The 14004-nt window shown below is 47.7% G+C and overlaps 1 protein-coding gene across 1 annotated transcript; it reads left to right on the top strand.

Annotated features, from left to right (window-relative positions):
- Positions 1–135: 135 nt before the first annotated feature.
- On the top strand, positions 136–13567 carry LOC123142315 (two-component response regulator ORR27-like). The gene is made up of 5 exons (XM_044561288.1): positions 136–180; positions 11411–11594; positions 11702–11866; positions 11955–12119; positions 13539–13567. The coding sequence occupies exons 1-5, from the start codon at positions 136–138 to the stop codon at positions 13565–13567; spliced, it is 588 nt and encodes a 195-aa protein (XP_044417223.1).
- The last annotated feature ends 437 nt before the right edge of the window (positions 13568–14004 follow it).

Below are 14004 nucleotides of genomic sequence, written 5' to 3' on the forward strand. Positions count from 1 at the left end.
TCCTCCGAGATTGGATGTCTCTCTCTGTTCTCTTCTGTTTTGCGTTCCCCAGATCTGCCCGAAAACTGTTTCTTAAATATCCAAAGATCCATAACTCCGATTGCGCTGAGATTTTAACACGATTTTTTTCCGTATATGAGCTCCCTTGCGCCTGAAGTAGAGATCCAACCGACGTATGAGGTGAGCACAACCCACTGTTGGGAATCGTAGCATAATTTTAAAATTTTCCTATGCTCACCAAGATGCATCTATGGAGTATACTAGCAACGAGGGAAAGGAGTGCATCTACATACCCTTGTAGATCGCGAGCGGAAGCGTTCCAATGAACGTGGATGACGGAGTCGTACTCGCCGTGATTCAAATCACCGATGACCGAGTGCCGAACGGACGGCACCTCCGCGTTCAACACACGTACGGTGCAGCGACGTCTCCTCCTTCTTGATCCAGCAAGGGGGAAGGAGAGGTTGATGGAGATCCAGCAGCACGACGGCGTGGTGGTGGATGTAGCGGGTCTCGGCAGGGCTTCGCCGAGCTTCTGCGAGAGGGAGAGGTGTAGCAGGGGGAGAGGGAGGCGCCCAAGGCTGTGTACTTGCTGCCCTCCCTCCCCCCCTTTATATAGGCCCCCTTGGGAGGGGGGGGGGGCGCCGGCCAAACCCATCTAGGGTGGGGGGCGGCGGCCAGGGGGGTGCCTTGCCCCCCAAGGCAAGTGGGAAGCCCCCCACCCTAGGGTTCCCAACCCTAGGCGCATGGGGGGAGGCCCATGGGGGGGGCGCCCAGCCCACTAGGGGCTGGTTCCCTTCCCACTTCAGCTCATGGGGCCCTCCGGGATAGGTGGCCCCACCCGGTGGACCCCCGGGACCCCTCCGGTGGTCCCGGTACAATACCGGTAACCCCCGAAACTTTCCCGGTGGCCGAAACTTGACTTCCTATATAACTCTTCACCTCCGGACCATTCCGGAACTCCTCGTGATGTCCGGGATCTCATCCGGGACTCCGAACAACTTTCGGGTTTCCGCATACATATATATCTACAACCCTAGCGTCACCGAACCTTAAGTGTGTAGACCCTACGGGTTCGGGAGACATGCAGACATGACCGAGACGCCTCTCCGGTCAATAACCAACAGCGGGATCTGGATACCCATGTTGGCTCCCACATGTCCCACGATGATCTCATCGGATGAACCACGATGTCGAGGATTCAATCAATCCCGTATGCAATTCCCTTTGTCAATCGGTAAGTTACTTGCCCGAGATTCGATCGTCGGTATCCCAATACCTTGTTCAATCTCGTTACCGGCAAGTCTCTTTACTCGTACTGCAATGCATGATCCCGTGACTAACGCCTTAGTCACATTGAGCTCATTATGATGATGCATTACCGAGTGGGCCCAGAGATACCTCTCCGTCACACGGAGTGACAAATCCCAGTCTCGATCCGTGCCAACCCAACAGACACTTTCGGAGATACCCGTAGTGCACCTTTATAGTCACCCAGTTACGTTGTGACGTTTGACACACCCAAAGCACTCCTACGGTATCCGGGAGTTGCACGATCTCATGGTCTAAGGAAAAGATACTTGACATTGGAAAAGCTCTAGCAAACGAAACTACACGATCTTTATGCTATGCTTAGGATTAGGTCTTGTCCATCACATCATTCACCTAATGATGTGATCCCGTTATCAACGACATCCAATGTCCATAGTCAGGAAACCATGACTATCTATTGATCAACGAGCTAGTCATCTAGAGGCTTACTAGGGACACGTTGTGGTCTATGTATTCACACATGTATTACGATTTCCGGATAACACAATTATAGCATGAACAATAGACAATTACCATGAACAAAGAAATATAATAATAACCATTTATTATTGCCTCTAGGGCATATTTCCAACAGTCTCCCACTTGCACTAGAGTCAATAATCTAGTTACATTGTGATGAATCGAACACCCATTGCGTCCTGGTGTTGATCATGTTTTGCTCTAGGGAGAGGTTTAGTCAACGAATCTGCTACATTCAGGTCCGTATGTACTTTACAAATATCTATGTCTCCATTTGAACACTTTTACGAATGGAGTTGAAGCGACGCTTGATATGCCTGGTCTTCCTGTGGAACCTGGGCTCCTTCGCAAGGGCAATAGCTCCAGTGTTGTCACAGAAGAGAGTCATCGGGCCTGACGCGTTGGGAATCATCCCTAGGTCGGTAATGAACTCCTTCATCCAGACTGCTTCCTGTGCTGCCTCCGAGGCTGCCATGTACTCCGCTTCACATGTAGATCCCGCCACGACGCTTTGCTTGCAACTGCACCAGCTTACTGCTCCTCCATTCAAAATATACACGTATCCGGTTTGTGACTTCGAGTCATCCAGATCTGTGTCGAAGCTGTTGGAAATATGCCCTAGAGGCAATAATAAATAGGTTATTATTATATTTCCTTGTTCATGATAATCGTTTATTATCCATGCTAGAATTGTATTGATAGGAAACTCAGATACATGTGTGGATACATAGACAACACCATGTCCCTAGTAAGCCTCTAGTTGACTAGCTCGTTGATCAATAGATGGTTACGGTTTCCTGACCATGGACATTGGATGTCGTTGATAATGGGATCACATCATTAGGAGAATGATGTGATGGACAAGACCCAATCCTAAGCCTAGCACAAGATCGTGTAGTTCGTTTGCTAAGAGCATTTCTAATGACAAGTATCATTTCCTTAGACCATGAGATTGTGCAACTCCCGGATACCGTAGGAATGCTTTGGGTGTACCAAACGTCACAACGTAACTAGGTGGCTATAAAGGTGCACTACAGGTATCTCCGAAAGTGTCTGTTGGGTTGGCACGAATCGAGACTGGGATTTGTCACTCCGTGTAAACGGAGAGGTATCTCTGGGCCCACTCGGTAGGACATCATCATAATGTGCACAATGTGACCAAGGAGTTGATCACAGGATGATGTGTTACGGAACGAGTAAAGAGACTTGCCGGTAACGAGATTTGACAAGGTATCGGGATACCGACGATCGAATCTCGGGCAAGTACCATACCGATAGACAAAGGGAATTGTATACGGGATTGATTGAATCCTCGACATCGTGGTTCATCCGATGAGATCATCGAGGAGCATGTGGGAGCCAACATGGGTATCCAGATCCCGCTGTTGGTTATTGACCGGAGAGTCGTCTCGGTCATGTCTGCGTGTCTCCCGAACCCGTAGGGTCTACACACTTAAGGTTCGGTGACGCTAGGGTTATAGAGATATTAGTATGCGGTAACCCAAAAGTTGTCCGGAGTCCCGGATGAGATCCCGGACAGCACGAGGAGTTCCGGAATGGTCCGGAGGTAAAGATTTATATATGGGAAGTCTTATTTTGGTCACCGGAAAAGTTTCGCACTTTATCGGTATTGTACCGGGAGTGCCGAAAGGGGTCCGGGGGTCCACCAAGGGGGTCCACCAGCCCCGGGGGGCCACATGGGCTGTAGGGGGTGCGCCTTGGCCTATATGGGCCAAGGGCACCAGCCCCAAGAGGCCCATGCGCCAAGAGATAAGGAAAAGGGAGAGTCCTAAAGGGGGAAGGCACCTCCGAGGTGCCTTGGGGGGGAAGGACTCCTCCCTGGCCGCACCCTTCCTTGGAGGAAGGGCCAAGGCTGCCCCCCCCTCTCCCTTGGCCCTATATATAGTGGGGGGAAGGGAGGGCAGCAATACCTAAGCCCTGGTGCCTCCCTCTCCCTCCCGTGACACCTCTTCCTCCCCGCTTGCGCTTGGCGAAGCCCTGCCGGGATCCCGCTACTTCCACCACCACGCCGTCGTGCTGCTGGATCTCCATCAACCTCTCCTCCCCCCTTGCTGGATCAAGAAGGAGGAGACGTCGCTGCTCCATACGTGTGTTGAACGCGGAGGTGCCGTCCGTTCGGCGCTAGGATCATCGGTGATTTGGATCACGACGAGTACGACTCCATCAACCCCGTTCTCTTGAACGCTTCCGCTCGCGATCTACAAGGGTATGTAGATGCACTCCTTCCCTCTCGTTGCTAGTAAACTCCATAGATGATCTTGGTGATGCGTAGAAAATTTTGAATTTCTGCTACGTTCCCCAACAGAAGCTTGCGTCGACGTAACCTTTTACGACGAGCTCTTCGTCACCTCCATAAACGAGAAATATATCCTTAGTCCTTTTCAGGTACTTTAGGATATTCTTGACCGCTGTCCAGTGTTCCATGCCGGGATTACTTTGGTACCTTCCTACCAAACTTACGGCGAGGTTTACATCAGGTCTGGTACACAGCATGGCATACATAATAGACCCTATGGCCGAGGCATAGGGGATGACACTCATCTTTTCTCTATCTTCTGCCGTGGTCGGGCATTGAGCCGTGCTCAATTGCACACCTTGCAATACAGGCAAGAACCCCTTCTTGGACTGATCCATATTGAACTTCTTCAATATCTTGTCAAGGTATGTACTCTGTGAAAGACCAATGAGGCGTCTTGATCTATCTCTATAGATCTTGATGCCTAATATATAAGCAGCTTCTCCAAGGTCCTTCATTGAAAAACACTTATTCAAATAGGCCTTTATACTTTCCAAGAATTCTATATCATTTCCCATCAACAATATGTCATCCACATATAATAAGAGAAATGCTACAGAGCTCCCACTCACTTTCTTGTAAACACAGGCTTCTCCATAAGTCTGTGTAAACCCAAACGCTTTGATCATCTCATCAAAGCGAATGTTCCAACTCCGAGATGCTTGCACCAGCCCATAGATTGAGCGCTGGAGCTTGCATACTTTGTTAGCATTCTTAGGATCGACAAAACCTTCCGGCTGCATCATATACAACTCTTCCTTAAGGAAGCCGTTAAGGAATGCCGTTTTGACGTCCATCTGCCATATCTCATAATCATAGTATGCGGCAATTGCTAACATGATTCGGACGGACTTCAGCTTCGCTACGGGTGAGAAAGTCTCATCGTAGTCAATCCCTTGAACTTGTCGATAACCCTTAGCGACAAGTCGAGCCTTATAGATGGTCACATTACCATCCGCGTCTGTCTTCTTCTTAAAGATCCATTTGTTTTCTATGGCTCGCCGATCATCGGGCAAGTCAAAGTCCATACTTCGTTTTCATACATGGATCCTATCTCGGATTTCATGGCTTCTAGCCATTTGTCGAAATCCGGGCCCGCCATCGCTTCTTCATAGTTCGAAGGTTCACCGTTGTCTAACAACATGATTTCTAGGACAGGGTTGCCGTACCACTCTGGTGCGGAACGTGTCCTTGTGGACCTACGAGGTTCAGTAGTAACTTGATCCGAAGTTTCATGATCATCATCATTAACTTCCTCTCCAGTCGGTGTAGGCACCACAGGAACATCTTCCCGCGCTGCGCTACTTTCCGGTTCGGAAGGGGTGACTATCACCTCATCAAGTTCCACTTTCCTCCCACTCAATTCTTTCGAGAGAAACTCCTTCTCCAGAAAGGACCCGTTCTTGGCAACGAATATCTTGCCTTCGGATCTGAGGTAGAAGGTATACCCAATAGTTTCCTTAGGGTATCCTATGAAGACGCATTTCTCCGACTTGGGTTCGAGCTTTTCAGGTTGAAGTTTCTTGACATAAGCATCGCATCCCCAAACTTTTAGAAACGACAGCTTAGGTTTCTTCCCAAACCATAATTCATACGGTGTCGTCTCAACGGATTTCGACGGAGCCCTATTTAAAGTGAATGCGGCAGTCTCTAAAGCATAGCCCCAAAGTGAGAGCGGTAAATCGGTAAGAGACATCATAGATCGCACCATATCCAATAGAGTGCGATTACGACGTTCGGACACACCATTTCTCTGAGGTGTTCCAGGCGGCGTGAGTTGTGAAACTATTCCACATTTCCTTAAGTGTGTACCAAATTCGTGACTTAAATATTCTCCACCACGATCTGATCGTAAGAATTTTATTTTTCTGTCATGTTGATTCTCAACTTCACTCTGAAATTCCTTGAACTTTTCAAAGGTTTCAGAGTTGTGTTTCATTAGGTAGACATACCCATATCTACTTAAGTCATCAGTGAGAGTGAGAACATAACGATATCCTCCGCGAGCCTCAACACTCATTGGACCGCACACATCGGTATGTATGATTTCCAATAAGTTGGTTGCTCGCTCCATTGTTCCGGAGAACGGAGTCTTGGTCATCTTACCCATGAGGCATGGTTCGCACGTGTCAAATGATTCGTAATCAAGAGACTCCAAAAGTCCATCTGCATGGAGCTTCTTCATGCGCATGACACCAATGTGACCAAGGCGGCAGTGCCACAAGTATGTGGGACTATCGTTATCAACTTTACATCTTTTGGTATTCACGCTATGAATATGTGTAACATCACGTTCGAGATTCATCAAGAATAAACCATTGACCAGCGGGGCATGACCATAAAACATATCTCTCAAATAAATAGAACAACCATTATTCTCGGATTTAAATGAGTAGCCATCTCGAATTAAACGAGATCCAGATACAATGTTCATGCTCAAAGCTGGCACTAAATAACAATTATTGAGGTTTAAAACTAATCCCGTAGGTAGATGCAGAGGTAGCGTGCCGACGGCGATCACATCGACCTTGGAACCATTCCCGACGCGCATCGTCACCTCGTCCTTCGCCCGTCTCCGTTTATTCCGTAGTTCCTGTTTTGAGTTACAAATATGAGCAACCGCACTGGTATCAAATACCCAGGAGCTACTACGAGTACTGGTAAGGTACACATCAATCACATATACCTTTGGTGTTGCCGGCCTTCTTGTCCGCTAAGTATTTGGGGCAGTTCCGCTTCCAGTGACCACTTCCCTTGCAATAAAAGCACTCAGTTTCAGGCTTGGGTCCATTCTTCGACTTCTTCCCAGTAACTAGCTTACCGGGCGCGGCAACTCCCTTGCCGTCCTTCTTGAAGTTCTTCTTACCCTTGCCCTTCTTGAACTTAGTGGTTTTATTCACCATCAACACATGATGTTCTTTTCTGATCTCCACCTCCGCTGATTTCAGCATTGAATATACCTCAGGAATGGTCTTTTCCATCCCCTGCATATTGAAGTTCATCACAAAGCTCTTGTAGCTTGGTGGAAGCGACTGGAGGATTCTGTCAATGACCGCGTCATCCGGGAGATTAACTTCCAGCTGAGTCAAGCAGTTGTGCAATCCAGACATTCTGAGTATGTGCTCACTAACAGAACTGTTCTCCTCCATTTTACAGCTGAAGAACTTGTCGGAGACATCATATCTCTCGACCCGGGCATGAGCTTGGAAAACCATTTTCAGCTCCTCGAACATCTCATATGCTCCATGTTTCTCAAAACGCTTTTGGAGACCCGGTTCTAAGCTGTAAAGTATGCCGCACTGAACGAGGGAGTAATCATCAGCACGTGTTTGCCAAGCGTTCATAACGTCTTGGTTCTCTGGGATTGGTGCTTCACCTAGCGGTGCTTCTAAGACATAATCTTTCTTGGCTACTGTGAGGATGAGCCTCAGGTTCCGGACCCAGTCCGTATAGTTGCTGCCATCATCTTTCAGCTTGGTTTTCTCTAGGAACGCGTTGAAATTGAGGACAACGTTGGCCATTTGATCTACAAGACATAGTGTAAAGATTTTAGACTAAGTTCATGATAATTAAGTTCATCTAATCAAACTATTTAATGAACTCCCACTCAGATAGACATCCCTCTAGTCATCTAAGTGAAAAACATGATCCGAGTTTAACTAGGCCGTGTCCGATCATCACGTGAGACGGACTAGTCAAGATCGGTGAACATCTCCATGTTGATCGTATCTTCTATACGACTCATGCTCGACCTTTCGGTCCTCCGTGTTCCGAGGCCATGTCTGTACATGCTAGGCTCGTCAAGTCAACCTAAGTGTATTGTGTGTGTTCCGAGGCCATGTCTGTACATGCTAGGCTCGTCAACACCCGTTGTATTCGAACGTTAGAATCTATCACACCCGATCATCACGTGGTGCTTCGAAACAATGAACCTTCGCAACGGTGCACAGTTAGGGTGAACACTTTCTTGAAATTATTATAAGGGATCATCTTACTTACTACCGTCGTGCTAAGCAAATAAGATACAAAAACATGATAAACATCACATGCAATCAAATAGTGACATGATATGGCCAATATCATTATGCTCCTTTGATCTCCATCTTCGGGCACCATGATCATCTTCGTCACCGGCATGACACCATGATCTTCATCATCATGATCTCCATCATTGTGTCTTCATGAAGTCGTCACGCCAACGATTACTTCTACTTCTATGGCTAACGCGTTTAGCAACAAAGTAAAGTAATTTACATGGCGTTATTCAATGACACGCAGGTCATACAAAATAATAAAGACAACTCCTATGGCTCCTGCCGGTTGTCATACTCATCGACATGCAAGTCGTGATTCCTATTACAAGAATATGATCAATCTCATACATCACATATATCATTCATCACATCTTCTGGCCATATCACATCACATAGCACTTGTTGCAAAAACAAGTTAGACGTCCTCTAATTGTTGTTGCAAGTTTTACGTGGTTTGTAGGTTTCTAGCAAGAACGTTTCTTACCTACGTATGACCACAACGTGATTTGCCAATTTCTATTTACCCTTCATAAGGACCCTTTTCATCGAATCCGTTTCGACTAAAGTAGGAGAGACAGACACCCACTAGCCACCTTATGCAACTAGTGCATGTCAGTCGGTGGAACCAGTCTCACGTAAGCGTACGTGTAAGGTCGGTCCGGGCCGCTTCATCCTACAATACCGCCGAAACAAGATAGGACTAGTAGCGGCAAGAAGAATTGGCAACATCAACGCCCACACCTACTTTGTGTTCTACTCGTGCATAGTAACTACGCATAGGCCTGGCTCATGATGCCACTGTTGGGAATCGTAGCATAATTTTAAAATTTTCCTACGCTCACCAAGATGCATCTATGGAGTATACTAGCAACGAGGGGAAAGGAGTGCATCTACATACCCTTGTAGATCGCGAGCGGAAGCGTTCCAATGAACATGGATGACGGAGTCGTACTCGCCGTGATTCAAATCACCGATGATCGAGTGCCGAACGGACGGCACCTCCGCGTTCAACACACGTACGGTGCAGCGACGTCTCCTCCTTCTTGATCCAGCAAGGGGGAAGGAGAGGTTGATGGAGATCCAGCAGCACGATGGCGTGGTGGTGGATGTAGCGGGTCTCGGCAGGGCTTCGCCGAGCTTCTGCGAGAGGGAGAGGTGTAGCAGGGGGAGAGGGAGGCGCCCAAGGCTGTGTACTTGCTGCCCTCCCTCCCCTCCTTTATATAGGCCCCCTTGGGAGGGGGGGCGCCGGCCAAACCCATCTAGGGTGGGGGGCGGCGGCCAGGGGGGTGCCTTGCCCCCCAAGGCAAGTGGGAAGCCCCCCACCCTAGGGTTCTCAACCCTAGGCGCATGGGGGAGGCCCATGGGGGGGCGCCCAGCCCACTAGGGGCTGGTTCCCTTCCCACTTCAGCTCATGGGGCCCTCCGGGATAGGTGGCCCCACCCGGTGGACCCCCTGGACCCCTCCGGTGGTCCCGGTACAATACCGGTAACCCCCGAAACTTTCCCGGTGGCCGAAACTTGACTTCCTATATATAATTCTTCACCTCCGGACCATTCCGGAACTCCTCGTGACGTCCGGGATCTCATCCGGGACTCCGAACAACTTTCAGGTTTCCGCATACATATATCTCTACAACCCTAGCGTCACCGAACCTTAAGTGTGTAGACCCTACGGGTTCGGGAGACATGCAGACATGACCGAGACGCCTCTCCGGTCAATAACCAACAGCGGGATCTGGATACCCATGTTGGCTCCCACATGTCCCACGATGATCTCATCAGATGAACCACGATGTCGAGGATTCAATCAATCCCGTATGCAATTCCCTTTGTCAATCGGTAAGTTACTTGTCCGAGATTCGATCGTCGGTATCCCAATACCTTGTTCAATCTCGTTACCGGCAAGTCTCTTTACTCGTACTGCAATGCATGATCCCGTGACTAACTTCTTAGTCACATTGAGCTCATTATGATGATGCATTACCGAGTGGGCCCAGAGATACCTCTCCGTCACACGGAGTGACAAATCCCAGTCTCGATCCGTGCCAATCCAACAGACACTTTCGGAGATACCCGTAGTGCACCTTTATAGTCACCCAGTTACGTTGTGACGTTTGGCACACCCAAAGCACTCCTACGGTATCCGGGAGTTGCACGATCTCATGGTCTAAGGAAAAGATACTTGACATTGGAAAAGCTCTAGCAAACGAAACTACACGATCTTTATGCTATGCTTAGGATTGGGTCTTGTCCATCACATCATTCACCTAATGATGTGATCCCGTTATCAACGACATCCAATGTCCATAGTCAGGAAACCATGACTATCTATTGATCAACGAGCTAGTCATCTAGAGGCTTACTAGGGACACGTTGTGGTCTATGTATTCACACATGTATTACGATTTCCGGATAACACAATTATAGCATGAACAATAGACAATTACCATGAACAAAGAAATATAATAATAACCATTTATTATTGCCTATAGGGCATATTTCCAACACCCACCACCGCTTGCCTGGGCCCTGGGGCGCGCCCTGGTGTATCTTGGGGGCCGTGGGCCCCCGTTTGCGTTGATTCCAACTCCCCACAATCACAAATATTCCAAAATAATTCTTCGTAAATTTTTATCGCGTTTGGACTTCATTTGATATGGATAATCTGCGAAACAAAAAACATGCAAAAAAACAGGAACTGGCACTGGGCACTGGGTCAATAGGTTAGTCCAATAAATCATATAAAATGTTGCCAGAAGTATGTAAAAGTTGTATACTATTGGCATTGAACAATAAAAAATTATAGATAAGACGGGGACGTATCAGTGGCCGGGGGTGGAGCGCCGGAGGTGGAGAGAGGATTAGAAGGCAGGGTCGTGCGGTTTGTTTTAAATCTCGTCTGTACCGGTTCGGTTGACTTATTTCAAGGATTGTGGGTTGAATACTAAAAACTATCAGGACTTTTCTATAAAATGGTGCTTTATGGTTAGGTAAAGATAGAGATATTGAGTTTTAGTGCACTACATTAATTAAGCAACTGTTAATGGTGCGATTGAAATCATTTGTCTTTAATATACTCTATTAATTAAAAAAGGTTACTAGTACTAATATGTTATATATAGTTTTAGTGTACTGCATTAATTGAGTTATATACGGCAAATCTTAGTGCATTACTCCACTCTATTTCGTGTGGAAAGAAGAGGCTTCCGGCTGGCTTTATATATCTGAGTTGTATCTTCAGACCTTCTGCACTCTCTTTCTATCACCAGCAGTACCTTCTGAAGAGCGCTAGGTGCGTGCTTGCTATGGAGAACGGCAACGCCTTCCTTTCCGGCGTCGGCAGGGACACTTTGCCCCAGGATTTCCCCGCCGGGATGAGGGTCCTCGTGGTGGAGGACGACCCGAACGACCTCGAGCACTTGACGCAAATCCTCGAGAGGTGCGGCTACAAAGGTAACTAGGCGGTCATCTTAGATCTGCTCGCCTTAGTTTTGCATGTCTCCTTTACCTGTTCTTGTGAGATCTGGATCACCTTGTACGTACGTGTTTGTGTCATGTAGTGACGGCGAAAGCGTCGCCGAGAGAAGCGCTGAAAGAGGTGGAGGAGAATGGAGAGGGCTTCCACTTCGACATCATCATGACCGTCGTGCACGGTGGCGAAGAAGGAGATGGATTCGATGGCTTCGACCTCCTCGAGCGTGTTCGGGATCGTTACCCGGTCATCAGTGAGTATTCGCACACATATGCATGCATGGTTACTGTGAGGTTAGTAACAGTACATACTGATGTGCAATCCTGCATGTGTTTGTGTAGTTTTCTCCGCCGACTATTCCAAGGAGATGGTGATGAGGACAATCAATGAAGGCGCCTGCGACTTCTTGCCAAAGCCTATGTGCTACCAGGAGGTGCGCAATATATGGTTCCATGTCGACATGCAGAGGGGATTAGAAGTGGACGACCCCGACGAGGGGGTAGAAGGTGCGTCACATATGTTTCTAACGGATGGTCAACCATCTTTACTATCTCCACCATGTTTGGCTGTTTGTGGTGGCTGCATCGTACGTGATCCTTTTCTACTCTGTTAATTAGTTTCTGGGTACTTGTTGAAGATTTCACTTGTAACATGCAAGCATTTCCATGTATATACAAGATATATATATAGGTAGGTTTGCGAGTGCCTGTCTTAATTTAACGAGGGAGGCGTCGGCGTGGCGGCAAGCAGGCATGCGTCGGTGGGCGTGCCGCCTCGGCATCGGCATCGTCCTGCACGGGCGAGGCATGGGCGTGGCCGTGCCCGGCGTCCGTCGTCCTCGCTGTGCACATGCTTCTAGCCGTTGGCCAAAAATATGTCTAGCAAGACTATGTGCCCTCAAAATTGACATCTCTCTCTTCAAAAATGAAAGAGCAGTGCTGAAGCTGGCTCGAGGTAGCTTTAGGGTACGCTTGGTTCATTAGCTAGCCTTGATAACGCTTGCGTATGTGCTGAAGTACTGTATGCAAGTGTGGGACTGGGCCGCAGCGTGCGTTTTTGCGCTGAGCTGGAATGTGCCGAGCCTAGCTCGGCCCATTCACTTGTCAGGCCTGGCGAAGCTCTTGCCGAGCCCAAAACCTCTGTGACCCAGTCACGCCTTAGTTTGGATGGTCATCAGAAAAGCAATTTTACTATGCACGGGATATTCTTTGCATGGATCCATTGTCCATAGTCTTTTTGAGTTTCATGCTATTTGTCGACTGTTTTCAAATCTTGTCTTTGTTTCAAAGCTTTACATTGGGTATGATTAATATATTTCATTAAAGGAATGATTTCAATCGAGCTTGGCCTAGTAAACTAGCCCCGATCGATGTAGTATAATGAAGGTGCGATTCCAATCAGGCAGCTGATTGCGCGCTTGCGTTGATGCCGCAGTGGGCCTTATGTGAAGTGCCCCCCCTTGCTTTATCCCTATCTATTCATCTTCCCCTACTCACCCCCCTCCCTCACCCCTCCTACCTCGCGCTATACTCCATCATCACCTACCAAATCTCACTTGCCCCGATCACCTCTTCCATCTCTAGGCTATCATACCACCACCGTCCGCTAATCCACATGACACGTGCTACTTCAAGGGCGGTGTCATGTTGCTGCAACCTAGGGCCACCGCGCCGCAAGGGGCTGCCCATTGCTCGAACCCACTAAACCACCGCTTCCTGAATGGAGGCGGGCTACACATTCCAATTGGTTGTTTTACGAGAAAACTGAGATGGCTAATGTAGTAATGTATTGAATGAGTTTATTTCGCGGAGTAGGACTAATTTTCCTATTCAAGTCTTTGGCTAAAGGTGAAGTATCATTCACGACCCCACGAACAACTTTTCTAGTTTTTGTCCTCTTCAAGTTCTTAACATGTATTTTTCTAGGCGTTTACCGAATCGAAGGTTCACATTGAGTGTAGGACAATCGTACTATGAAATGCGACAAGAGCTAAGTACTTTGTTTTAAAACCAAAGAATAGATTATAACACAAAGTCCTCCAAAGTCGAATATCCAATTATGAGCCTAGGCTCATTTGCACCCGGTGAACAGTAAATTAAAAATACTAGGAAAACTAAAAAAAATTCCAGTTTTTGCATGAAAGATATTGGAATGAGTGAGGTGCGTGCCAAATTTCCATGCATTTGGACACCCGAGTAGCTCTCAGCAAAAAAAAAAGATTCGAACAGTGCACAAGCAGTAAACTTTTTCACAGACCCGAAATTTGTCCTTGTTGCTGAGAGCTACTCAAACATCCAGATGTTCTGAAATTTGGCACATACATCACGCACCCAGGCATCTTTCTCTACAAAAAAATCGGAATCTTTTGAATTAATTTAGTATTTAAATGAT

Source organism: Triticum aestivum, chromosome 6D (assembly GCF_018294505.1).
Source record: "Triticum aestivum cultivar Chinese Spring chromosome 6D, IWGSC CS RefSeq v2.1, whole genome shotgun sequence".
Classification (NCBI taxonomy): domain Eukaryota; kingdom Viridiplantae; phylum Streptophyta; class Magnoliopsida; order Poales; family Poaceae; genus Triticum; species Triticum aestivum.